Genomic DNA, 27,121 nt, shown 5'->3' on the forward strand with positions numbered 1-27,121 from the left:
TGATATTCGGTATGCTGCAACTCAAGTTCGTTCACGGCATTTAAAAACAAAAATATCGGGGTCTGAGAGGATGTACGGGAAGGTCAAAGTGGGTCCAGGTTTGATCGCCCAACTCCCCCAAAATGGAGTTTTGCTTTCTTTGAAACTACACACAATTTCAATGAAAATTGACTACAACCTTCATCACCCCTGATGTACCAATGTTTGTTCACGTCATTAGAAAGATTAGGGTGAGGCACATGGGCAGGGTCTACAAGCAGCAAATTTGATTGGTTGTGATGTAAAATTTCCTTCAAGTACTGCTAAACAGAAGGGGTTTCAAAGTGACAAAAAGGAGATTTGTGTTCTGCAGCACAGATTCTTAACTGCTGGTCCGCATGAGAGCTATTAATGGAACCTCTTTTCCAGAACTAGTCAATTAAAAAACCAAAAACAAATATTACTGTAAAAAAAGTAGAGATTTACAACATGCTGAAATCTAGACAGTAAGAACCATCAATTATGTGGTTGCCAATTGGTGGTCTGTGGTCATTTATCATTGACCTTGGCAGTTCCCTGTTGAGAAAAAGGTCAAGAACCATTGCTTTACAGTATTCAAGTGTTTAATAACTTCAATTTAAATTTAACATTTTAAAGATTGCAGAATTTTTCCAAAGTCACCCACCATTGACGCAGCATCTTTTAAATCGCCCTAACATGTTACGTTATTCATGCTTGTCCTTTATAATGCCCATTGTCACTTCCTCAAATTATACAAGAGCAGAACCACGACAGCCTCTTTTGACAACCTGTCTTTCCAGTGCTGCAGATTCAAGTTTGGTGATATTGCACCCTGACCAGTCTCGGATGTTATCAACCCAATGCATCTTTGGTCGGCCTACTGAATGATGACATCCCTCCGCTGCCAACCCACCATGCCTAATCACATGGCCCAGCCATGCTGCCTTGCACTCAATCACTGCTACTGCTGAAACAACATTGGTCACCAATAATCTCCATTCGACTCAGGTTTGTAACACCCACAGTTGATGTTATGCAGGTATCAGCAGATGGTTTGGCCGAAGCAGTCTCACCGCCTGATGTTGGTTGCCTTTAATGACAAGATGGTGGCACCGTACAGTACTCTTGACATTAGTAGCACCTGTGTAAGCTGTGCCTTTGTTTCCAAGCCGACACGGGCAGAACGCAGGTATTTACACTGCCGAAGTATGGATTTACCTATGCCAATTCGCATTTGCACATCTCGTGTGGTTTTCAGTTGTAAGGCGTCAGGGTGCAGGACGGTGACCCAACTCATTGTGCACCCCACCGACCACGTTCCCCAACCTTCACAACTGTGAAAGTGGTCTATTACATTTTATTTTCAGAAGCTACCAGCTCCATAATCACTGGAAACAAGTCTCCATCTTATTCTTCTTAGCAGATTTGGATTGGGATACATTAATGATTTCTACATCCGGCGGTACCTGAACTACATTTTCAGGCCCCAGTGCAATAAAAGTTTTTTTTTTTTGTTTGTTTTTTACAACTGCATCGTTGTGTTGAGCGCCACGTTGCAGCCACGTGATAAACTCTTCACAAATGCCTGGTACTGGTGGCAGAGACATGAGTTGTGGCATCAGCTTATTATCCTGTAATATCCATCCATGACCAACTGGTGAAGGCAGATGTGGGTGGGCACACAGGGCTCGTCTCATGCCATAGCCTGGTAGTGAGCCCTCAGTATGTGAAATCTCACAGCATCAGATGTAGGAGGGAGTGCTTCAGATCGACATTTGCAAAACAGTCTTACACAGACATCACAGGTAACTATGTCATCCTGATACATTTTACAAATGAATTGTTCCGCAGACTTCTTGGTGTCATCAGTGAGTGGGTGCTTTCCCCAAGTTTTCCACCAGATTATTCTTGACCACTTCCCATAATGTTCTCTTGCTGTGACCTGCTATGTGAGAAACTGCATCACACCCAGTTATTGTGTGAAAGGGAATCAGCAATTCATCATCTCGATTGAAGGGCAGTTGGGCACAAATGGTATGCACTGGAATGTATGTGATGTTTGGATGTTCCCGCTTTCGAGTTTGGTGTACGGCATTCGGTGGAAGTGAGCAACGAGCACAAGTACATCAGTGTCTCGAGCAGACACAACACACGTGTCTGACTCCACATTCACGAGGTCCTCCACATTCACGAGGAAACACTATTCGTGTGTCAGCCTCTTCGTGGCATGCCTGTAATGGAGATAGTGCATTCAGAAAGTATTCAGACCCCTTCACTTTTTTCACATTATGTTGCAGCCTTATGCTGAAATCATTTAAATTCTTTTTTTTCCCTCATCAATCTATACTCAATACCCCATAATGACAGAGAAAACAGGATTTTATAAAGTTTTGCAAATTTATTAAAAAGAAAAAAAACAAAAACTGAAATATCACATTTTCATAAGTAGTCAGACCCTTTGCTATGACACTTGAAATTTAGCTCAGGTGCCTCCTTCTCTTGATCTTTGAGATGTTTCTACACCTTGATTGGAGTCCACCTGTGGTAAATTTAATTGATTGGACATGATTTGGAAAGGCACACACCTGTCTATACAAGGTCTCGCAGCTGACAATGCATATATATAAAAATAATATAACCACCTTTAGAGGCCATTTTTCCCCACAAAGCAGGGGTTGGCCTTTTTCAGGAACCGTGGTTGTTGTTTTTTGGTCCCCTTTTGAAGCAATGTTTTACGGCCGGATGCCCTTCCTGACGCCAACCCTTTTTGCCGCCTTTAACGACAAACAGGGAATTACCAGTAAACTGGTACTCAATTAGCCGACCTCGGAAGGATGACAGGCTGAGTCAACCCCCCTGGCGTTAATTCAGCGATCGACCGGGATTCGAACCCAGGATCCTAGGATCCTAAGCTGGCACCCTAGCCGCTAGCCCAACATCAGAGCAAAAAACAAGCCATGAGGTCAAAGGAACTGCCTGCAGAGCTCAGGTACATGATTGTGTAAAAACATGAAAGCCCACTTGGAGTTTGCAAAAAAGCACCTAACGGACTCAAACAAGATTTTGTGGGCTTTCATGTGTCTTTCAGAGGAGAGGCTTCCGTCTTTCCACTCTGCCATAAATCCCAGATTGGTGGAGTGTTGCAGTGATGGTTGTCCTTCTGGAAGTTTCTCCTATCTCCACACAGGATCTCTGGAGCTCAGCCAGAGTGACCATCGGGTTCTTGGTCACCTCTTACCAAGGCCCTTATCCCCGATTGCTCAGTTTGGCCGGGCGGCCAGCTCTAGGAAGAGTCCTGGTTGTTCCAAACTTCTTCCATTTAAGAATTATGGAGGCCACTGTGCTCTTGGGAACCTTCAATGCAGCAGAATTTTTTTTGTAGGCTTCCCCAGATCTGTGCCTCGACACAATCCTGTCTGAGCTCTGCAGGCAGTTCCTTCGACCTCATAGCTTAGCTTTTGCTCTGATATGCATTATCAGCTGTGAGACCTTATATAGACAGGTGTGTACCTTTCCAAATCATGTCCAATCAATTGAATTTACCACAGGTTGACTCCAATCAAGGTGTAGAAACATCTCAGACAATCAAGAGAAATGGGAGGCACCTGAGCTAAATTTCAAGTGTCATAGCAAAGGGTCTGAATACTTATGTAAATGTGATATTTCAGTTTATTTTTAATAAATTTGCAAAACTTTCTAAAATCTTTTTTCTGTCATTATGGGGTATTGAGTGTAGATTGATGAGGGAAAAAATGAATTTAAACGATTTCAGCATAAGGCTGCAACAACAAAATGTGAAAAAAGTGAAGGGGTCTGAATACTTTCTGAATGCACTATGTCTATGTTTTGATGACAAGACCTCTTCTCTGATAAGGCCACCTGAGACGATAGTTTTATCAGGTGGCAAACGTTTGAGTAGTTCCAGAGATAGGAACCATGACAGGTCCGCTTTGTTTTCATCAAGAGCAAGGAAACAAGACCAGCTGGCTGGCAAGGGGACTGATCCATCTTCAATAACGTGCCCGATTGGTCGGGTACCTCTGGAACGTGCTTGCCGGGTCTGTTCTTTAATTGACTTAGCATTACATCTGTCAAATATCACATTAACTCCTGAATTTTGCCCGACTGGAGTACTGATTGCACAAAGACATCTGCGAAGTCACAAAAGGTAGCTGCCCCTTGAGGTTTACCAAGTGCCATGACCAGCACTGACCATCAATGATGAGGATGGAATTTTCCTTGATTGTTACCTTTTGTGGACAACTTATTCCAGATGTAAGCACTGCACTTAATTGTGATTTGTCACCCCTGTGCAAAGAGTGGTTCAGTTCCACCAGAGCCATGGGAACTGGCATAATTCATGCTGCAAGACTCGAAGGTTTACATGTCACCCTGATTTATAGGCAGTTATGAGGCGCTGAAGAATATTTCAATCTGCTTTTATGGCTTTCTTTTTCACTTGTTCATTCTGGACTGCATATAGTAATAAAAATGTCAGAGGCTTGACTTTGGGCAGTGGATCATGGAACTTCTTTGTTGGCAATACTTCTTGCTTAACCAGTCTCTCTTCCACAAACTTTTTCAACCGTTTTTTTTTCTCCATGTTTCTCAGCTTGGAGACTATCCTGAATTAGCAACAAGAGAGCTGGCAACAGAACTATGTTGTGGAGAACATCTAACATAGGATTTGCACTGAATTCATTGAATTGATGAAAACATGCGAGTAGCTTGCCTTCGTCGTTGCTGTCTTTTCTTTCGTGTGAAAGAGTGGATTCATTCCGAGTTACTTGCTCATCCAATCCAAGTCCAAACAGGTCATAGGTTTGGGCAGCAATATGTACCCTCAGGTTATAGGACAAAGCCCAACGACTTAATGCTGATGTAGTTTTTGCGATACCTATGATCCCTCTTTTCTTTCCAGTGCTATTCAACCATTCCTGACTGATCAGGATCAACGAGATGATCGTTTAACAACGTTTCCATGGAAAAATTAATCAATAACTTCTAGAGGAAGTAGGTTCATTTGTCAGGTATATGCTGCCCCATTTAGCATAGTTGGTGTGGTCATAATCGGTGAAAAAAATGGAAGCATTCTCCTCAAAGCATAGAGGCGCAGTTCCCACAGGCCTTCTCTCTGAGCTCTATTGACGAGGAGAAGAACAGCAACCATATCCATGCAATGACACCAGAACTGGAAATTTGGATCTTCATTGTCTACAAAGGCTGTCATCAAGTCTCGGTCACTGGGCAAGACCTTTACAAGCTCGTCGGTCATGTGTATCTGAGTAGTACGCCAAGGTCTGCAGATAGTCTTTCACATCATGATCATGCAAATCTATGTACAAGTAGAGCTGTGGTAGCAGTATTTGCCTCAATGCCTGGATGGTAAGCTTGTGTGCTCAAACTCCCTTGGAATATTGCTTTCCAGCCATGACTGCATCTGCAGAGTTTGGGCCCAAGATTCCACTTTCTGTCCAAACTTCCAACAAGCCACTGTCTTGCCTATGTTGCCAAATAACTTTGAAGAAATTCATTATCGTGTGAAGTCCACCTAACCTTGGAATCAGAATGTCTTTGTAATCAGGAACATTCCATTTCAGCTCCATAAGCAGACAGTATATGTGTTGTCAGCGGTATATCACAGTCAACCATTAAAACAACATGCTTCTGTTGTAGGGAATTCACCAGATGAATGATGCATCCAACAACTTTTCATGGTGTAGATTTCATGTGCTGGGATTGTACAATTGGCATGAACCCTAGTTGTTTTCTCTGCGGCATTCTCACCAATTCTCATTGAAGCTTGTCCACGTAGGTTTTGGTTCCTCATTTTGACGAAGTACAAAAGCTGTGGCTAATGCGCATGCTATTTATGGCAGCAGGACGGCTCAATTGGTGCAGAGAACCAGACAGGTATGATTTACTCATATTCTGGTTGTTTTGCCCAGAATATGAACAGGAACAAATGCTTCCATAACTTGAGGAACAACCAGTTTGGCCTTCCTTGTTGGTTCAATATCTTCCAGCAGAAGGGATGCTGATGGTCCTCTCTGCCAGACTGCAAACTGTGGCATGAAATGTGTTCTTGCCATCTAGAGAATGATCATTGATGCCAATGTTGTCTGCTGTAAAATGTACAAATCTACCTGGAACTAGGTTTGGAGGTATAACAGCACCATTTGTTTCATCCATGCCTCAGTATAAATTCGGCTAAAGAAGTGTCTATCCGCAAGACATCTCTATAACTTGGTGTATGCCCACCTTATGAAATAACTACCAGTTGCTGAATGTGTGTTGCCTGGTGTAAAGTGCTAGCAAGGAAAATATGTTTTGGGGTCCACTTCTTGCCTCCCGAAGTGATGTACACTAAATCTTGACACACTAAGAATGCAAGACTGTACTTCAGAATCAGTCATCAGTACTTTCGTTGGGTGTTTGTCTTCTTCTGGTAATAGTTCATCACAATAATCTGTACCCGACGAGGACATGCGTTCAAAAGCTTCTTGTCCACCAATAAGAAGACGTATGAACATGTACAGGCTCTCTGGTACACATATTGCATCTTCATCGCAGACAGACCTCAATGAGGTGGTTGACCAAGTATATCAGATCGTAATTTCAGTGTGATGTGAACCATCGACAAACTCATCGTTTACCTTAAAATGTGGAATTGGAGAGATTACATCCTCATCATTCTGGCTTGTCATTTTGGAGATAGGTACATGGGAAAATGTGTTTGGTACCAAGACAGTTTTTCTATCACCTGGAGTACAATGAAGTCATATACATCTCTGATGTGTGTGGAAAGCTGTTCTCTAAATGTCATTAGACAGCTGACAAAAGATTGTGGAACATTCACTCCAGTTTCAATGGCAAGTTCACAGTAGCAATTCCACTGCTGAACGTTCTAGTACGTGGCCGAGACTGGCAGCATATTTCAACTCCTTGGTCAGCCAGATCACTGATAGGTCAGTGTTCTGTGCTTCTTCCTTTGTTTTAGTTGTGGTTCGCAAGAATTGTTTGTAACAATTTGGGTGATACTTCCCTTCAGCAGCTTTTAGATCATGTCGCCCAGCAATACAGACACCAAGCTGCTGGTCATATTTTGAAGAATTGAGTATCTCCTTGCTCATTTTCAATGTTGCTACTGAAGAAAGTTTCACTTTCGAATCAGTCTTGACAGAACATGCATGCTTTCCAGTTCATGGCCTTCATGCGACTGCGTAAATTTGTTGCGGTACTGTGAGCTTCTGCAGTGGTTGACCTTTGAAACTTGATGGAGCACTCAGTATTGGTTGATTGCTCAAGGCATTACATTTTTATTTTTTCCCCTTGTGTACACAGCATGACATGATTTATGAGTAGTGCCTGCGAGGAATCAGCACTTATCACGAATGTGATTCTATCAATCACATCATGATTCTTTGTCTCTTAATTTGTGGTGCCGATGTTGCTTCGCGAAGAGATTATGGTCCTTTTTCTGTGGTTTCAAAATGTTTGTCCGATTTACTCTGCTGGCATAGAATGCAGTCTTCATATGCTACAGACCAGGTGTTGGTCCTTTTCAGTTGCATCAACTCCATTCTGACCCAAAATGCAATATATATTAATACAATTAGACAATATAATAATAATAATAATAGTAATAATAATAATAATAATAATAATAAGCCATGTTTAATGTTTCATAGATCTGTGCTCCATGTGAATATTTTCTTTCCACAACTTGCGTATGCGTTTTATTTTGCATTCTTCAGGGCGAACGAGTCAAATGCCGGCCTGGTAAACAGCATATTTGGATTCAGCATACCAAAAGAGTTAAAAAGTCCGTTTACCAACTTTTCCTCAAAATTGCCTCATACACAACAGCCATATCTGAAAAATTGGCCTAGTCTATTTAAGGAGATACCACTTGCATCTGGTGCCCGTAGGTGTGCTGTACACGCTCATACCAATCTCACATGAGACATTCAGAGTAGAGGCTGAAGAGTGAAGTCTTGTCGTACTCCGATTGGTGTCTCAAACTCATCTGTCATCCGGCCTTTGCAACGGAGCTGCCCATTTGAGTTGATGTAGAGATAATCAGTCGCATTACATACTCTTCTATATCAAGATCCCACAATTTCACAAACAGAAGTGCATGGTTCACAGAGTCAAATGTCCTTCATGCAATCCTTGAAAACAGTAAGTTTGTTTGGAATGATTTTCAATTGGGTTTGACATGGAGGAATGATTCTCTCCTCTCTGCATACATGTGTGATCGAACCACATAACTGTTAAACTACAGGTTTGTTCAGACTAGTGTTCAAAATAACATTAATTGGAAAAAAGTTTCTCAGTCATAAAATGCAGTTAGTAGACAAAAATTACGCAATTGCTTAACCCCACTTATTGTTTGCATGCACGGGGTAAAATTGAACTGAGAAATGCATAATGTTGAGTCGTGGGCCTTTGCAAAGCAGAGCAGGTAATCTTTCCCAAAATAAAGCTTCTTATTCAACTCCCAATAAGAGAAGGATCAGGATACCTTTTAAGTATTTTATTCCCCAATTACATTTTACAAAGGTACATCGACCCCAAAAGACCCCTTTAGTGGACTTGGTACGGTAATGGGTGTGGGATACCTTGGTGTAGTTTTCACCCACTTGTGTATTATGCAACGCATTTGGGCAAAGCCCATATTGCTCAACACTCATCCAGTAATCTAGGTGTAACCATACAACAACAAGCTTTTTCATTCCAAGGTATTCAAAACTACAGTGAATCATCCAACTAAGCCTTCCATTAAAGGCCTTTGCAAATAGACATATTGATGCAATAACCAATAATTACTTAATGGACAAATTACATAAAAGGTAGCTTTAGGCTACAAATTCACTTGTAAAAGTGTTAAGGCTCATGGAAGAACAGATTGTGGGATTCGTCCTCATATTGGCTTCAAACTTGAGGTAATGAATGCAAACTGGTTACAGAAACCAAAATGCTGAAATTAAACATGATGCCCAAACACACAAGGAATGAAATTTAGTACCTGCTTCAAACCATGCTGCAAAATGGTGAGGTTTGAACAACAGTTAAGGAATATTAATGTGCAGCCACATAAAAAAAAAAATAGCTCAACAATATGTGCAAACAAGTCTAATGACAGCACAACTTTCTTGAAAACTTCAAGTCCAAGCTGGTTTTGAATATGTAAACCATCGTGAGCCGAAAGGGCCAAACACCAACAAATGGTCAAAGGGAAAACACATTCACCCTTTCTACAGTCTAGCAATAAACAGCGCATAAGAACACATCGAGAAACCACAGTCTAATAGTTCAGTTTTGCATTGTTGCAAAGATAATAAATATCACCGCAAAGCGGGCGTAACCCCTCAACCCATGCATGGTGAAAGGAAGCTGTGGCGGCCATATTGAAAATCGCAGCTCACCCATTTTCAAAAGGCACCTTCCTCTACTCAACCCCAACACACTGCAAACATGGATTTAATGGGACAAGCCATTCTGCTCGGAATTGACGGAAACCAATTTCAAGATGGCTACCGTGGCGGCCATATTGAAAATCGCAGCGCACCCATTTTCGAAAGGAACCTTCCTCTACTCAACCCCAACACTGCAAAAATTGATTTAATCAGACAAGCCGTTCTCCTTGAAATTGACAGAAACCAAAAGTTGATGGACGCCTGGACGACAATACCCCTTAGCCCATTGGGCTGAGGGGTGAAAACAGCTCAATCTGCCGACCCATCGACAAAACAATCCACTCGTGGCGGATCAGGCAATCATAATAATCATGGGTCTCCATCAGCCGTGATATTTTAGGCAAAACACAGTTCAAGGTTGGTCTCCAAAGCCAGTCGCCGACTGGGCATCCTCCATCATACAAAGTCTTTTCTTGAAACACCTGAATTCATATCCACCAACAAGGCCATCATCCACAGCTTCGTTGAATACTGTTGTTACCTCTGGATTGATTCCCTTGGCTCAGCTCGACACCATGGAAAAAAAAAAACCAAGGCCTTCAAGATCATTGGAATCTCTCGCAATTAAAGTGTGGACAAATCACTTTCCCATCACACATCAGACAGGTTGCTGGTCTATCTTCTAAAGTCATGGCCAAAAATATTGGCACCCTTACACATTTTTCAAATAACTCACAATTCTCTAAAAATAAGCTGAAATTGACAAAAGTATTTGGACTCAACAATTCTTTTTATTTCAGTTATTACAGAACCTTTGTTTTTGATTCAGAACTTAATATATCCTTTTAAATCATAAACTAAAAAGAAATGGCATTGACAAAAATGATCGACACCATTGACTTGTTTGGTAGCTCAACATTTGGACAAAATAAATGCAGCCAAGCACTTCCGATAGCCATGAATGAGCTTCCTACACCTCTCCACGAGCAGTTTCGACCACTCTTCTTGTACAAACTGCTCCAGTTCTCCCAGATTTGAAGTGTGCCTTCTCCCAACTGCTGTTTCAGATCTCCCCACAGGTGTTCAATGGGATTTAGATCTGGACTCATTGCTGGACACTTCAGAACAGTCCAGCATTTTGTCTAACAATTCCTGGGTGCTTTTTGAATTGTTTGGGGTCATTGTCCTGCTGTAAGACCCATGACCTTGATGACGACCCAGTTTTCTGACACTGGGTTGAACATTGCGCTCCAAAATTCCTTGGTAATCTCCTGATTTCATGATGCCATGCACACTTTCAAGGCACCTAGTGCCAGAGGCAGCACATCAACCCCAAAACATCACTGAACCTCCTCAATGTTTGACTGTAGGGAAGGTGTTCTTTTCTTTGAATGACTAGTTTCGTTTTCTGTACACAGAGACAATGTGCTTTACCAAAAAGCTCCAATTTGGCCTCATCTGTCCACAAAGATTTTGGCTTGTTCAGTTGTGTTTTGGCAAACTCAAGTTGACTTTCTTTTGTCTCAGCAGTGGGCTCCCCCTGGGTCTCCTACCATTGAACCCCCTTTCGTCATGTTAACAGATGGTGCAAGTTGAAACTCTTGTACCTTGTGTCTGAAGATGAGCTTGAATCTGTTTGGCTGTTGATCGAGGTGCTTTTTCCACCATTCGAACAATCCTTCCTTGCAATCTTCGATTACGTTCTCATGCAGCCACATCCAGGGAGGTTGGCATGGGCCTTCAACTTCCTGATAAGATTGCACATGGTGGACACAGGAACATCAAGGTCTCTGGAGATCGACTTGTAGCCTTCATTGTCCATGTTTGGTTACAATCTTGTGTCTGACCTCAGACAATGCTCTCGTTTTCTTTCTTTCCTCTGTGCTCATTGTGGTACAGTGACACAAAACAGCAGAATGACTCCTTTACTCCTTTTCTCCATTCAAACTGGTTGAACGAGTGAATTTTTATATTGCAGGCACCTGCAGTTCACCACAAGTGAGTTCAATTCCAAAGTAAAGGAGAATCACCTGCTTGAAATATAATTATTTCTAACAACTTCTAAAAGGTGCCAATATATTGTCCAGTCCATTTTAGGATTTCTGTGTGGAATAAGCTAAGGTTTAATGAATTATTTTCCTTTTTTTTGTTTTGTTCCAATGCAAACCAAAAATACATATGTGGATACCGAAATATTTTTTTAATTTCACCAATTTTCTGAAAAAAAAAAAATCTTTTCTGGACCAAAGCCAGTAACACCCACTCATTGGACAAGATAAATTGAAACAAACTTAACACCAATAGGCTTATTCCCCCAAAAAATTAAAATTCAAAAGATTTTTAAAATGACATTGAACAGAGATTTGCAAAATAGCCAATGGCAGAAGCACATCTGCTTTAGCCAGTTGACGTTATGAACATTTAAAGATGGTGAAGTTGCAAATCCTAAATTGCATAAAAACAGCCAGTTTCACATTTGGCAAAGGCCATTGTGGACAGAGTATCCATTAACCCAAGATCTGCAAAAGGCCTTTCACCGTGCTTCCCCAAGCAACGCGTCAATCATGCGTCAAGGTTAACTGCACCACGATTCATCACATCCTTTTTCACCCAATGCGCTACAACCAGAGTTACAAGATAACCAATCAACTTGCCCAAAACAGAGCGAGCAGTGAAAGCTACATGTTGGAACATTCTTGGGTCAAATGCCAGACTTTCAGGTTATTTCCCAAAACCTTCTAACTAGTATCAAGGGTTACAAGTCCAAGTCCAACAAAAATCCAAGCGAAGAGCAACAAAAATGTAGGCCGATTCACCAACCACCATGTTGTAAATCCCCAAATTTAACCACAGGGCCTTCACAGGCCATGCTAACATTCCTTCATTACCTTGGCTAAAAATAACACCCAAGTGAGAGCAAAACCACCAGCAATATGAAGGGGGCCTGGAATTGTGTAAAGCCTGCAGTTTTTTTCTTTTTATTATGTCAGTTTTTTCTTTTTAATAAATTTGCAAAACTTTCTAAAATCCTGTTTTCTCTGTCATTATGGGGTATTGAATGTTGATTGATGAGGGAAAAATGAATTTAAACGATTTCAGCATAAGGCTGCAACATAACAAAATGTGAAAAAAGTGAAGGGGTCTGAATACTTTCTGAATGCACTGTACATTGTTTGCAGTTCTTGTGTACAAAGTGGCAACGCGAGCTAGTCGAGCATTTAATAAAATAAATAGCCCTGAATAAGCAGACAGTCTTCTCTTGGTCGTAGCTCAGGCCTCTGCTGATTTTGGGGACCTCCCCAACCCTCCCCCACCCCCAATACAAAATCGAAAAAAATCTGAGACCAAGCGATCCTGCGGATCATCAAGTTTCAGAGCAATCAGTTGGGTGATAAGGGAGGAATAGCAAAAAGGTTAACGGACGGACAACCAGCCATTACGACCCATTTTATAATGGAATCTGAGAATCAAGGTGACAAAAATAAAATAAACAGGGGCAGTGTCTGCGAGCAGAACATTTTGCTTGATCGAGATGTAAAATGCCATAATATTTGTCCAAGTGCTGGTTAACAGAAGGGTTTTCAAAGTGCCAAAAGACCGATTTGTGTTCCCGCAAGTTTACCGCTGTTAATGCAGTGTCTTTCACACCACCTTATTTACCACGTTTCATAAGTTATTCGTGCCAGTTTGTGTCCTTTGTCATGTCTTTAAACAGCAATTTCCTGTTTGGAATGATTTTTCTATAAAAAATAGGTTCATTTTCTGATTTGTGTTCGTTTCGAATAAAGTGGTTCCTCGATCATAAACTTGCATTTGTAAACCAAGTGAACAAATTGCTTAATCCCTTTTATTTGCGTGCATGGGGTAACTACCTTCATACAAATACTTCATGAGGCTGTTATAGCTACGTGGCGAGGTGTGAGCCACTTGATTTGTTAGTGAGGGGGAACAGTAACTGCTAAAAAAATGCACCAATCTCAGGTAAGCAAAGCAAAGACAAAATGAAAATTTATAAAAATTGCATAACTCGTTGGCATCAAGGTTTCAAACGTTTGGAGATATTAATGTATAAACTTTGTGGAATTTTCATTTTGCAAGATTCTGTAAAGTTCTGAGACAGCTGTACTCATGGAAGAAATTTTCGTGGAGTCAATCAATAATGTTAAGTTTCAAATGTAACCAACTTGTAATTATAAAAAAAAAAAAAAAAAAAAAAAAAAAAAAACCAAGTTAAGAACAGCGTTTGTCTGGCCGCATGTCCCCACAAACGTACACCAATCAGAGCTGAAGCTCTTCACATGACAGGGGCACAGCATTCAGAAACCATTATAATTGCATATTTTACAAAAAGGAAATGTAATAAGCCTCTGTGGAAGGTTTTGGGGTCCCAACAGGTGCTGCAAGGTAGGTAGGAGCTTCAGAAATTCCTCAATACAATTACAATTTTGAAAAGAGATCGGCACGGACCTTGCTCCCGAATCTGCAAGTGAACAAATGGTTCGCTAATTTGATAATATCCCAATACAATCATTATTTAACATTGTATTTTGATATATTAATACCATGCATGGTATTAATGTGTGATTGGAATGATGAATGATGCCGTTGGAATAATTTTGAAAATAGAGAACTGCTGTCAATGCCTGTGTTCAACTGAAGGTGGCCCAGGAATGTGGAATTTATTGGTTTATCGTTGCCATTCAAGGTTTTAATTTTCTTGTATTTTTATTTCTTTTTGACCCATGTCATTCACAAACCAGCTGTCCATGCCTGAAGTAAAAAAAAACAAAAAAACAAAAAAAAACTTGCATTTGCTAACTGCTAACCCCCACTCAGATCATACTATCATCCTCTTCAACTAAAGTATCAAACAAGGCCAGCAACATCATTGTTAGACTACCGGTCATTTTTGAAGGTGCCTTGGCCAGACCAATACGAGCTCTTAGGAATTCGATACATGGCACATTTGAAATGCAATGAGACAAGAGCAAATGCAGAGTCAAGCTGGAGTACTTGTTTGGGCAACCCTTTTCAGTCAAGCCACTGAGACCCTTGCAATTGGCAAAATTAATTTTTATTTTTGTAGAAAAACACATCAAATGTAAAATTTAACCTTTTCCACAGCTGTGCAGAGCAATGTGCGATTGTTTACTTTTATTTTTTTTTTAACAGAACGATACAGATGACAGTGGATGTAGGATTGTAGGTGCACACAAGCAAACCCAGAGTAATGGGTGCAGTTAACTTGGACAATTCAGTGTAGAAAATAAAATGGTAAAATTAGTCAATTATGGTACGGTTAGATTAGAAGTTTTGAACTATGTCGAAGGTCACAATATTAAAGTAGGCCAAAATTCGAGTAATAGTTACACAGCAAAACCTTGCTCTGCCAGAAAGGCAATTGCACTTCACTTACCCTCTGCACCCCACCCCCCCCCCCCCCCCCAAATTGGAACTAAATTGCTGATTCCTGTGTTCAAAATCCCCCCTCACCATTCCCAATCTAATTTAGAGGAAAACAAAACCAATATATATATATATACAGTGGAACCTTGACTTACGAGTGCCCCAACTTACGAGTTTTTCGAGATACGAGCCGTCGCTCGGGCGGTTTATTGCTTTGAGATGCGAGCCGAGATCCGAGTTACGAGCTTTCGCCACCCGGTCACATGGTTATCTTGCCGTGCAAGTACAGTATCTCTGTCGTATAGCGCTGCATTTTTGTTTTCGCATTTTGGTTATTTCGAGTTTACGCCGCCAGGTGGGTTCTGGTCACGTGGTTATCTTGCCGTGCAAGTACAGTACGTATCTCTGTCGTATAGCGCTGCATGTTTGTTTTCGCATTTTGGTTATTTCGGAAAATTTCTTAGTTTTAACCATGGGGCCTAAGAAAGTGAGTGGCAAGTGCAGTGCTGAGAAGAAGAAGAGGATGATGTGCTTGGATATAAAACACGCAATCGTCGAAAAACATGAGCGAGGTGCCGAGGAGGACGTATATAACGGCAGAGGAGAAGAGCATGCCAGGCCACAACTTGTTCAGAGTGCCGGCGATAGCTCACCTTCTCTTTGTGGAAAACACGGTGAGATCCTTAACATCCAACAACTAATGGGACGCAAACGGGGCGCCCAGTTTAGCGGTACACACATTGATGAATCACCCTGCCTGTGATTCACCCATGACAGGTTATAGCTGGGTCGGGATTCAAACCCAGGCTGGACAGTTTAGACTTTAGAGTCAAGTGTGCGTACCTCCAGTCCAGGCCATCCTGCCAACTTGTATGCTGCATACAGGTGAAATATAAAGCGCGAGATATTTTTATATGTACTGTATATTTAAAAAAAAAATTGGTGTGGTTTTTGGCGGGCTGGAACGGATTAATAGCATTTCAATGGGGACATTTGATTTGAGATACGAGCAATTTGAGTTACGAGCTCGGTCACAGAACGAATTAAACTCGTAAGTCAAGGTTCCACTGTATATATAAAATGCCAAAATTCAATGGTGTTCACAAGAGACGGCAAAAAAGTTCCACCAGGATTGACCAAATATCAAATTGAGTGAAATGTTTTCCGTTTTGACTCATGTGACCTCAAGTCTAGACCCCCCCCCCCCCCCGGGGCATGAATGGGGTGGGGGTATATTCAAAAAAATAATAATTGAAGTTACATATTTCATGCATCCCCATATTCATCACATATGCAAAATATCATGAAAACGTTTACAAACGTGCCTGTATTTGCAATTTGCCCTTCCAAACGGGGCTCAGGGGAAGGAGCCAAAATGATACTGCTCTGGGACCTTCTTGCCAGGTGGGGATAACTATAGTCTAGTAGGAAGACTAGGTCCCCCTGCACCCCCCGGAGATATACTTCTAATCAGTGTTTCTAGATTGGAAAAAATGTGTAGAAAATGACTAGCTATGGCCCCAAGCTGAAAAAATGTCCCACATACCATTTTTATGCAAATTACTGCTGCAAATTTTATGCAAAATTATGCAAATTTTATGCAAATTTTTGATGAGGAGTAGAGTTGAGGGGTCTTTGAGGGCTTCATCGAGGTGCTCTCGGTTGCAAGACTGGGTCATTCTGAGAAGCACAGCAGGGTCAGAGACCATGATGTTCTCCTCCTCAGTGAATCTCTCCATCAACAGCCTCTCCATTGCCTCACACACTGTTTTGAGGCAAAAGAGGGACTTTGCGTAGGCCTTTCCACTGAGAACACCTTTGAGAGATCCACTTGTTACTAGTTGTGCCTCAAAGAGAATCTCTGCATATCCAGAACCACGCATCTTGTGTCCAGTGAGCATCCCGATGTAGTTCATGGATGTGTGGAAGGGTCCAATCGTTACTACATGACTAGCAAATTCATTTGGCCAGCGCCAGATGATGGGAAGGGCTTTCATGCAGACACCCAGATCAAATGTATTCAGGACCCATCTCTGACCCACCTCAGCAGTTGCTGCCTCGGAACGCTTCAGTAGCTCACGAACAACTGCGTTGTCTGTGATCGGTCTGTGCCTGGTGCCTGCATGGCATGGCAATGGCCTGCAGCCTGTGCCTGGGCTAGGGGGTTTCACCTCTGCAACTGGTTCTCCCCCACCCAGCAAATCAACAGTCGACTACTGCACGCCTATCCACCAACCGATCACAGACAACGCAGTTGTTCGTGAGCTACTGAAGCGTTCCGAGGCAGCAACTGCTGAGGTGGGTCAGAGATGGGTCCTGAATACATTTGATCTGGGTGTCTGCATGAAAGCCCTTCCCATCATCTGGCGCTGGCCAAATGAATTTGCTAGTCATGTAGTAACGATTGGACCCTTCCACACATCCATGAACTACATCGGGATGCTCACTGGACACAAGATGCGTGGTTCTGGATATGCAGAGATTCTCTTTGAGGCACAACTAGTAACAAGTGGATCTCTCAAAGGTGTTCTCAGTGGAAAGGCCTACGCAAAGTCCCTCTTTTGCCTCAAAACAGTGTGTGAGGCAATGGAGAGGCTGTTGATGGAGAGATTCACTGAGGAGGAGAACATCATGATCTCTGACCCTGCTGTGCTTCTCAGAATGACCCAGTCTTGCAACCGAGAGCACCTCGATGAAGCCCTCAAAGACCCCTCAACTCTACTCCTCATCAAAAATTTGCATAAAATTTGCATAATTTTGCATAAAATTTGCAGCAGTAATTTGCATAAAAATGGTATGTGGGACATTTTTTCAGCTTGGGGCCATAGCTAGTCATTTTCTACACATTTTTTCCAATCTAGAAACACTGATTAGAAGTATATCTCCGGGGGGTGCAGGGGGACCTAGTCTTCCTACTAGACTACTAAGTTTGGAGAATTTGTGCACAACTAGGAGCTACCATGATTGCAATCCCTGTAATAAAACTATTAATGATAGTTATGGACTTGTAATTTGTCTTGTAACAAGACAATCAAGTTATGGACTTGCTTGGCTGTCTTCCAACATCTCTTGGGGCCGATATCAAACATTCTGAGGTTTCGACGACATGCTGCATTCGATTCGTCACTTTTGGAAAGACGCTCATGTACAATATTTAAAGCTTTAAAACTCCAAGGCACGACCTGAAATAAGCCCCACAAACTTGCACCAAATGCTTCACACGACCTGAAATAAGCCAGCCAACTTCATGGTAAATAAACTAAAATACCGCTATATGTTGAAAGTACACAGCCTTAAAACCACCTTTAGAGGCCATTTTTTTTCCCCGCAAGCGGGGGTTGGCCTTTTTCGGGGACCGTGGTTGTTGTTGTTTTTCGTTCCCCTTTTTGAAGCAATGTTTTACGGCCGGATGCCCTTCTGCCACCAACCCTTTTTGTCGCCTTTTACGACAACCAGGGAATTACCAGTGAACTGGTACTCAATTAGCCGACCTCGGAAGGATGACAGGCTGAGTCAACCCCCCTGGCGTTAATTCAGCGATCGACCGGGATTCGAACCCAGGATCCTAGGATCCTAAGCTGCACCCTAGCCGCTAGCCCAACACCAGAGTTGAAAGTACACAGCCTTACCTGACCTTTATTTTGTACCTTCATCCCAAGGAACAATGAACCTTTCAAGTCAATAGTGCTGTTCCTTTGAATTATTAAACATCCAACAGTCACTTATGCCTTTGGGTAGAGAACACAGGGAAGGGAGGTCCATTAGAGATCACGGCGAGAAGATCCAACATGAATGGCAAACCAAGTGGCTATATACATATTTGTGCTGTCATTACATGCTGCTGAACACCCACCCTCCCCCCTCCCAATAAAAAGGGGGGAAAAAACCCCCAAAAACTACTTTATATGCATCATTATGTTCACAACCTGAAAATTTATGGAATTCATCATTCGCAATCAAATCTAGTTCAGGTTACCATTCAACATCAAGGCTCACTGATGATCACTTATTTTGCAGTCTTCAACAACCACAATTATTCGCACATTGTTGTGGTTGGCTGGTGAAGGTTTTAGACCGAAGTATTTCAGAAAACGACTTGGGCAGGCCCAACCATCGACTAATTAGACCAGGGCAGGAATTTGTAATTTGCTTGTGGTGCCGGCAATAGCTCACCTACTCTTCACGGAAGGATGCCGAGGGGGAGATGGGGTGGGGCGTGGGGGGGGGGGGGGGGGGTCTAACATCCACAACTAACGCCAGCAGACTGGACGCCCCCCAGTTTAACGTCCATCCGAAGGACGACACAAACATTGACCAATCACCTTTGCCTGTAAAACACCGGGATTAATAGTTTATACCTGGGTCGGGATTCAAACCCAGACTAGACAGCTTATAGAGGTGAGTAAGCATATGCGTATCTCAAAGCCATCCTTCAAACCCCATTTTGCAAACTGTAAAGACATTAAAGACCCCTTGATTTCAGCAAAAATCGACAAGTCCTCATCATTTCAATTAAAAATTCAACAACCAAACCAATAGAAGCCAGAAACAGGGTACCAGTTAAACGAAATGTGGCTGCAATAACCAGTAACATCCTGTAGGTGGCATGTATCAGGTCTCAGTCGGTGAAGGATCATTTTTACTGTGGCATTCCTCATGACATTCGCTTGCATCCCAGACTGGATGTTTTGATTATCCCTGGGTCCTCAACAGGATGGTTGTGTCACCCTATGACTCGGGACTGACGGTTGCTGAATCGATGACATAAATCTTTGGTCGGGTCAGGATTGAAAACAAACAAAAAAAGCTTTCATAGATCTTGAAGCAAAAACATCGGTGGGAAACTATTATTATTTTCCAGATGGGTGGAGGGGGGGGGGGGGGGGAAGGGACCAGCAATCATTCAAGGTGTGGCTCAATATGCAACGTATGGCTCAGCAGCATTCAAAGTAAACCAAAAAATAATAATAAAGAATAGAAATAAAAATCAGATTATATCCAAGATTTGTTTGAGCTTTAAAGGGGAATGACTATTACTTTTCAAAACATTTCAGATACTACAACCACCACGACGACTACTACTACTACTACTACTACAAAGACGACTACTACGACTACAACGACTACAACGACAACTACAACCACCACAACCACCGTCCACCACCAGCAAAAGGACAAAAGTTAATGAATCACTAATAAGTAAATAACTGTTTCACAAGGGTGTTTCACACCATCATTCAGTTCAACCTTGGAATGACATCCACAGGTAAACTACAGCTCCATGTTTCACACCATCATTCAGTTCAACCTTGGAATGACTTATCCACAGGTAAACGACAGCTCCATGTTTCACACCATCATTCAGTTCATCCCTGGGGTTGGGCTAGCGGCTAGGGTGCCGGCTTAGGATCCAAGGATCCTGGGTTCGAATCCCGGTCGATCGCTGAATTAACGCCAGGGGGGTTGACTCAGCCTGTCATCCTTCCGAGGTCGGCTAATTGAGTACCAGTTCACTGGTAATTCCCCGTTTGTCGTTAAAGGCGGCAAAAAGGGTTGGCGCCAGGAAGGGCATCCGGCCGTAAAACATTGCTTCAAATAGGGGACCGAAAAACAACAACAACCACGGTTCCCGAAAAAGGCCAACCCCCGCTTTGCAGGGAAAAATGGCCTCTAAAGGTGGTTATTTTTTTTATTCAGTTCAACCTTGGAATGACTTATCCACAGGTAAACTACACAGCTCCATGTTTCACACCATCATTCAGTTCATCCATGGAATGACTTATCCACAGGTAAACTACACAGCTCCATGTTTCACACCATCATTGTTTAACCTTGGAATGACATCTACAGGTAAATTACACAGCTCCATGTTTCACACAATCATTGTTTAACCTGGGAATGACTTATCCACAGGTAAACGACACAGCTCCATGTTTCACACCATCAGTCAGTTCAACCTTGGAACGACTTATCCACAGGTAAACGACACAGCTCCATGTTTCACACCATCATTCAGTTTAACCTTGGAATGACTTATCCACAGGTAAACTACACAGCTCCATGTTTCACACTATCATTCAGTTCAACCTTGGAATGACATCCACAGGTAAACTACACAGCTCCATGTTACACACCATCATTCAGTTTAACCTTGGAATGACATCCACAGGTAAACTACACAGCTCCGTGTTAAAACCTTCACAACACAATCATGGAATTGAAATTCAAAGCAAACGGTTAATGCCTCGATACCCATCTATACACCTGTACATTATTTGGTATTCGAGGAAATACCATTGTAGTTCCTTGTTCCGAGAATGGTAGCATGGATGCAAAACAGACATATGATATTTCTGAATAGACAAAGCAACTGTGATCGAGCAAGATTGCTTTCAAATCACCTGCAGCACGAACACTGAAGGTACCTTCCAGCTGCTTGCAGGATGGTCAACTTTATTAGATATTGACTATGGAAGGGTAGAGTTTATATGGCCTGCACGGAAAGGGCTTTGGAACAAAATTTATTGGAATGCAATTACTCGCACAAGCATTTGCTCGACTCGGGCCAAATCTACTAAAACTCAAAAAAGTTACAGTAAAGACGTTTTAGTACTGATCAAGGAGCAACAGTTCGGAACTCTAGCTTTTTGTGTACTTGTGCACAAGTTGCTGTGCACGCCCAGATTTCGATGGTACTGGTAGGGGTCTTGAACTCTTGGGTTTGCACGACGGGAAGGACTTTGCACGACGGAGGATGCCCAGTTGCCATCTAGCTTTGGAGGCCAACTTTGAAATGTGGCTTAGGCAAGAGAGATCATGGCTGAGAGATGCAAAAGTTTGAGTGACTCAGCCTCACATAGTTGTTGAGAAAGTAGATGGGAGGGTCTGCCATAAGGTCCTTTCTGAGAGAGTGGGAGAGAGAAAGTAATTATAGATAGATACTTCATCAGCATTGATAGACATGTTCCAGGTGTTTGATCAGATTGTTATTTTGTCAGGGTATGAGGAGAGGGAAGAGGCTGCTGCCTGTGTCGGAAGGATGAGGGATGTCACAGTGGAGAGTGGAGTAATCAGAAAAGCGGATTTTCCAGCGAATCAGTGAGATCACTTATGAATATTACAAATAAGATGGGACCAAGAACTGCCTTGGGGTACTCCAACCTTGACAGGGAGATTAGACGTGGCTCCATTGTGGTCCACATGTTGGCGACAGTGTAGAGGAAGTCAGTGATCCAAGAGTGGAGTTGGCCTCGGATTCCAGAGGCAGATAGTTTGGAGAGCAAGGCAGGATGCCATACTACATCAAAAGCTTGAGACGGCCCTCCCTGATCTCACGTCTGATATAGAGGACCTCCATCCCTTGTTGGGAGCGTAGAAGCAGCATGCCCGAGGTAGAATGACCAGGTCTGAATCCGACGATGATCTGAGATGAGGCTGTTGGAGAAAAGGAATGATTTTATGTCAAGTGTGATGATGGATTCCATGACCTTGCTGATGACTGGACGTAAGCCAATTATTCTGTAGTCAAGGGGATCCGTTTTTACACCTTTTTACCTCTCCCATCAATGTTTTGTTTTCACCCATCTGTGTAGGATATCTCAAAGTTGGACGGAATTTGGTGGAGAGGTCGAGTATGTCGAGTATACAAAATGATTAGATTTTGGTGAAGATCCAAATCCAGAGATGAGAATTTTTTTTTTTTTAAGCAATTCTTCACCATCGAGTGATGAGGCCAAAAGCGATAAACATATTTCAAACAGTTGTGGATGACTTGGGACAAACCTTTGTGGATGAGTTTGGTAGGTGACACTAACAAGCAGACTCGATTTTGGTTCAGGTCCAAATCCAGATGTAGCCTATCAGTGGCTCCCTGATGTTTCCAGGTGTTTGATCTGACGTTTACAAAACGTAAACTATTCAGCTTGGCAGATGTATGCTCTACCGAGTGCCGTTCTAGTTATCTAATGTTGGCCGATTGAGATGGAAGATGACCTGTGGTAGATGATAGGGCAGAGAGGAAGTGGCAGAGCAGCAGCGCAGGTTTTTAGGAAGCGTGAGCCAATCCAGTCTGGTCGAGTTATAGAGTAAGAGTCAATGGTTGCCAGAAACTTTTCCACCTCAGGTCCAAAAGGCAGCATCCAGGAACTAGGAAGGTGCAACTAGGAAGGATGGGTACATAGAGTAGTAAGGGCAAATAGATTTTGAAGCGAACAGAATTGAGATATTCAACGTTCTCAAGCGGAGTCGGCTGTGGTGCCATTTGAGGTGAGAAGCAATGGAAGCGGAGCATAGTCCAGAGACAGACTTGACTAGGCTCCACCAGGTTTTAGAGGGGAGACAAGTTTGAAAGTTCATTCTAGAAATTGGACGGATGCCATTTTCTGTCTGAATACACAAACACTTGTTGCAGGATTTGTGGAATGATCCGAGGTTGCCTTCGGTAGGATTTGCCTTCCAGAGTGGCAGGAGAATGCAAGTCGTTTTAAAGCAAGCGACTCACCACAGAGTACCAAGAGCGGGAGGATGGGTACGATAAGTGAAGACGAGATGGGATGAATCTGTGCACAAGAGTATTTCATTAACACATTCCTTTATCAAAGCATTCGAGTGGGTTTAATGGAAATATACATCAGTATACACCATGAAAAGTAAACACTAAAACGGCACTTGGTGGAATGCATACCTCCAAGAAGCTGAACAGTTTACGTTTTGTATCCCAGATAGGCCGGATCTGGATGCCTGGTAGGCGTCACCTACCAAACTCGTCCACAAATTTTTGTCCCAAGTCATCCACAATGGCAATTGCATATACTGTACAAAGTTTCATCAAAATGTCTACAAATGTACCAGCAATTGCATTTCTTTGTGTTCTTCCGTTCGACCCCGCCCCAAGTGATGTGGGGCCAAAAATGATACTGCTGCTGCACATTGCCACGTGATCATATAACTACCAAGTTTGGTGAATTTCTGCATAGTCATTTAAGAGGATCTAGCATGACAGACCAGACAGGTACAGTACTATCTTTTTTTTTTCTTTTTTAAGCGACAGGATAACTTCACAGGATCAAAAGCTCCCCAAAGCTCTATTGGGGTTTAAGCCTCAAAGCAGTTCAGTTTGGGCATGTTTTTCGAAGACTCCGAACCAAATACAACAACAGGGGCACACCTTGGTCACAAATGGCACAAAACAAGCAGCTTGTGAAATTCCGGTTACACTGAGTATAAAATGGAAAAACACACTGCAAACAAATCTGCCAACACAAGTGGATTACCTTCATGGTAGAAAGAAGTGTTTTTACACCCATTGGTTAGCAGAAAGCAAGTAAGTGGGCGGAGAATCCAACGTTCAAAAAAAAAAAAAAAAAAAAAAAAAAAAAACTCACCAAGTGGAACACAGCCAAAATAACACTCACACTCAGGAAGAGATCGAGAGCTGCTGGCACGATGCCAGGTAGACATTAACCCTGAACACCAGCACTATATACAGCTTCGCCTGCAGACAAACTTGGAGACGGAGCCTTTTAACGTGGGACAAAGCAGTCACAGGATAGACAATGCTTCAACTTGCCATCATGACACAAAGTTCAGACAATTCAGAACATCCTGAAAGTAGAGGGCTTCAAATCCAAAATGGCCATCACGTTAAAGGCTCAATGTTTAATCAGATGACCTGACAACGAGGTCTGCATGGAGAGCTATTTGTTTAGAAAACATACAAGAGGGACCCAAACAAGCACTAGCACCACCTGGTCTCTTCATTTTCCACTACACCTGCTGAGATCCTGCACGCGCCTCTTGTGCTGCAGTGCCCTGGTTGCCCTTTCCCTCATTTGGTCCGTCGATCCCATTACCTGTCGTTATGGGACGAGTCCACACCAGAACATGTACATTCCAAAATCCCATCACAAATACCGTACGTACACACACACACACGCACGCACGCACACACACACACACACACACACACACACACACACACACACACACACACACACACACACACACACACACACACACACACACACACACACACACACACACACACACACACACACACACACACACACACACACACACACCTTTCGCTCGACACCCTCGATCACAATTCCGATCGTGTACTCGAACTCCCCCCTTGTGCCGACGTACACGGCTTGTTGGAAAGTTTGCATCACATGCAGGAAATTTCCACCCGGATCGCATGAATCACCCACCCATCCATGAGGAACCTCCGTCATCGACAACGGGGACCCGAGCCTTCGGGTTCAATGTCACGTGCAAAGGTGTCCTTGCACCTTTGCAAACGAAAACCCCCATTTTGTAGACTGTAGCCGGTTGTCGATTATTAAAAGGGATTTTTAAAATTAGCATATAAAAATCATAACCGTGCAATGGAAATATCCATGGGTAACTTTCATTCATTGGGAGCAGTAACGATCACATTACTCGGTTGTGTGCTTCGTCGTACGTTCGGCCCGCATAACCGATTCACTCCCCCATTACAAACAAGGGCTCCCGTCGTGCCCCGCACGCATCGACTCGAGTCCGACACGGACACGGCGTGTCCTTCAAACCGAGGTCACAGCCACGCGACCGCGGGCGCACGTGTAATCGGCTCGTTTGACGCGACGACACCGTCTGCGGTACGAATTAGTGCGGCGGAGCCTCGCTGCACGAGGCCCGATGCGTTCGCCGGCGGACGGCAGAGGACGCGAGGGCCGAGCGAACGACGTGAGGCGTAACGCGACGCCATGCGGCAAACGGCACCTGGCGGGCACAAGAATCTGTCACACAAATCCGTCGGGCACAAGGGACACTCATCACTTACCCCGCGACCCATGACGCACGCCGAATAGAAATTAAATTACAGAGAGGGGAAACCAAGAGAAATCTAATGTACAAAACGTCGCTGGAGATTATCGAGCACCGCGACTCCAACGAGCCCACGTCTTAACCCTTATATTGACGTGACTACGTCACGACGGAACCGCCCACTCAATAAACTGGGACGGTCAACCAATCGGAGGATAAGGCGGAACCAGGCAGCAGAACCAACCAATCGCTGGGCGCCTTGTTGCCGCAGTTAAAAAAAAAATAATAATAATGACCATGGAGCAAATAGTAAAAAAAGAATACAACTTCCTGGAAAGAAACATTGGAAGCTCATTTGGCTTTTTTCGTTATTCCCATCCGAATTTCCTTATCGCTGATGCCGTCGTTTGGTTTTGTGAACGGCCAGACGTATTTATTGTAGCAAGACGTGTGTCCATGGAAATGAAGGTTTTTCATACAGGACGCCGCATTGATTCAATCCATGAGTTTGGCGATTTCCTTTCACTGGCGCCGCAACTCGCAGGGACACGACCAGGGTGTGTGCTCATAACGTGAACGTGACATAATAAATATGTACATTGACGCCTCAAGGAATAACGGTATTCCAATTGGTCCCGAGGTACGACAAATGGTGTGAACGGAATGAGAATGTACCATTCCACAGGTAAGCCGAGGGATCGGGGTTTGGTTTGCACGAACGAACGAACGAACCACGATGATTGACACTGCAGGACCTGAGGTCGTTATGTGCGATTCATTCTCATTTAATCAAAGGTGCACTGCTCGTGAAGGTTTACCTATGGGCCTGACGTCGTCATGTGCTGGACATGTATAGTTGATGTAACTTTAGATGGACGAAACCACGCCCACACACTCACCCTCTGCACCAGTAACTCATTCCTCGATCGCTATCTCCCATACTTCGTTCCATTTGCACTTTAATCCGCACAATCTACCATATTATGTAACTCACTATGATGGGTTCAAGCAGTCCGACTGGTTACCATTCAATTAAAGGACTGTGTAAGGTGTTTCGGAATGCCTGCTGCACAGGTAGTATACACAAGGGAGCAATTTGGGAAAGTAAATGCTTCGTTTTTAAGTGTCCCTGTGTTCCTATCGTGGTATTAAATACATTTATCAACTCCGACTCGTCATGTCACGTCCATGCAAACCAGGTATGTGCACACACCTTGATGACTACCGTATCAGACAAACTTCCTGTTCATGGTGAAGCTGCCTGGTACATTTAACCAGCTTCTCAGGTTTAACCTGCGGAATGTGCAATCACTGTTTATACCTGGCTGCTTCGAACAACTCCTTTAAATTCTCACTGTCGATAAATCAGAGTCGTTTCATATGTGCTGATACCTGAATTGTATAACCTGAGCTCTTGTTATCGCCGTGTTCGAAAACACCAACAGATAGACAAGGCAGTGAAGTGTCTGACACCTTGAAAGACT

At 43.0% G+C, this 27,121-nt stretch overlaps 1 protein-coding gene across 2 annotated transcripts in view; it reads right to left on the reverse strand.

The window, feature by feature from the left end:
* ATP1A3 (ATPase Na+/K+ transporting subunit alpha 3) overlaps positions 1 to 27,121 on the reverse strand; it is a 222,081-nt gene that overhangs the window by 61,343 nt on the left and 133,617 nt on the right. The window contains exon 1 of one of the 2 annotated variants that reach the window (XM_068121870.2): positions 25,654 to 25,801. The exons of the other annotated variant lie outside the window; for it this stretch is intronic. Coding sequence (XP_067977971.2) covers positions 25,654 to 25,665 — 12 coding nt within the window. The 5' untranslated portion in view covers positions 25,666 to 25,801. Of the gene's footprint in view, positions 1 to 25,653; positions 25,802 to 27,121 lie in introns of those variants that run through there. 2 annotated transcript variants of the gene reach the window in all.

The sequence above is a fragment of the Myxine glutinosa genome, chromosome 7 (assembly GCF_964187855.1).
Source record: "Myxine glutinosa chromosome 7, kmMyxGlut1.1, whole genome shotgun sequence".
Classification (NCBI taxonomy): Eukaryota; Metazoa; Chordata; class Myxini; order Myxiniformes; family Myxinidae; genus Myxine; species Myxine glutinosa.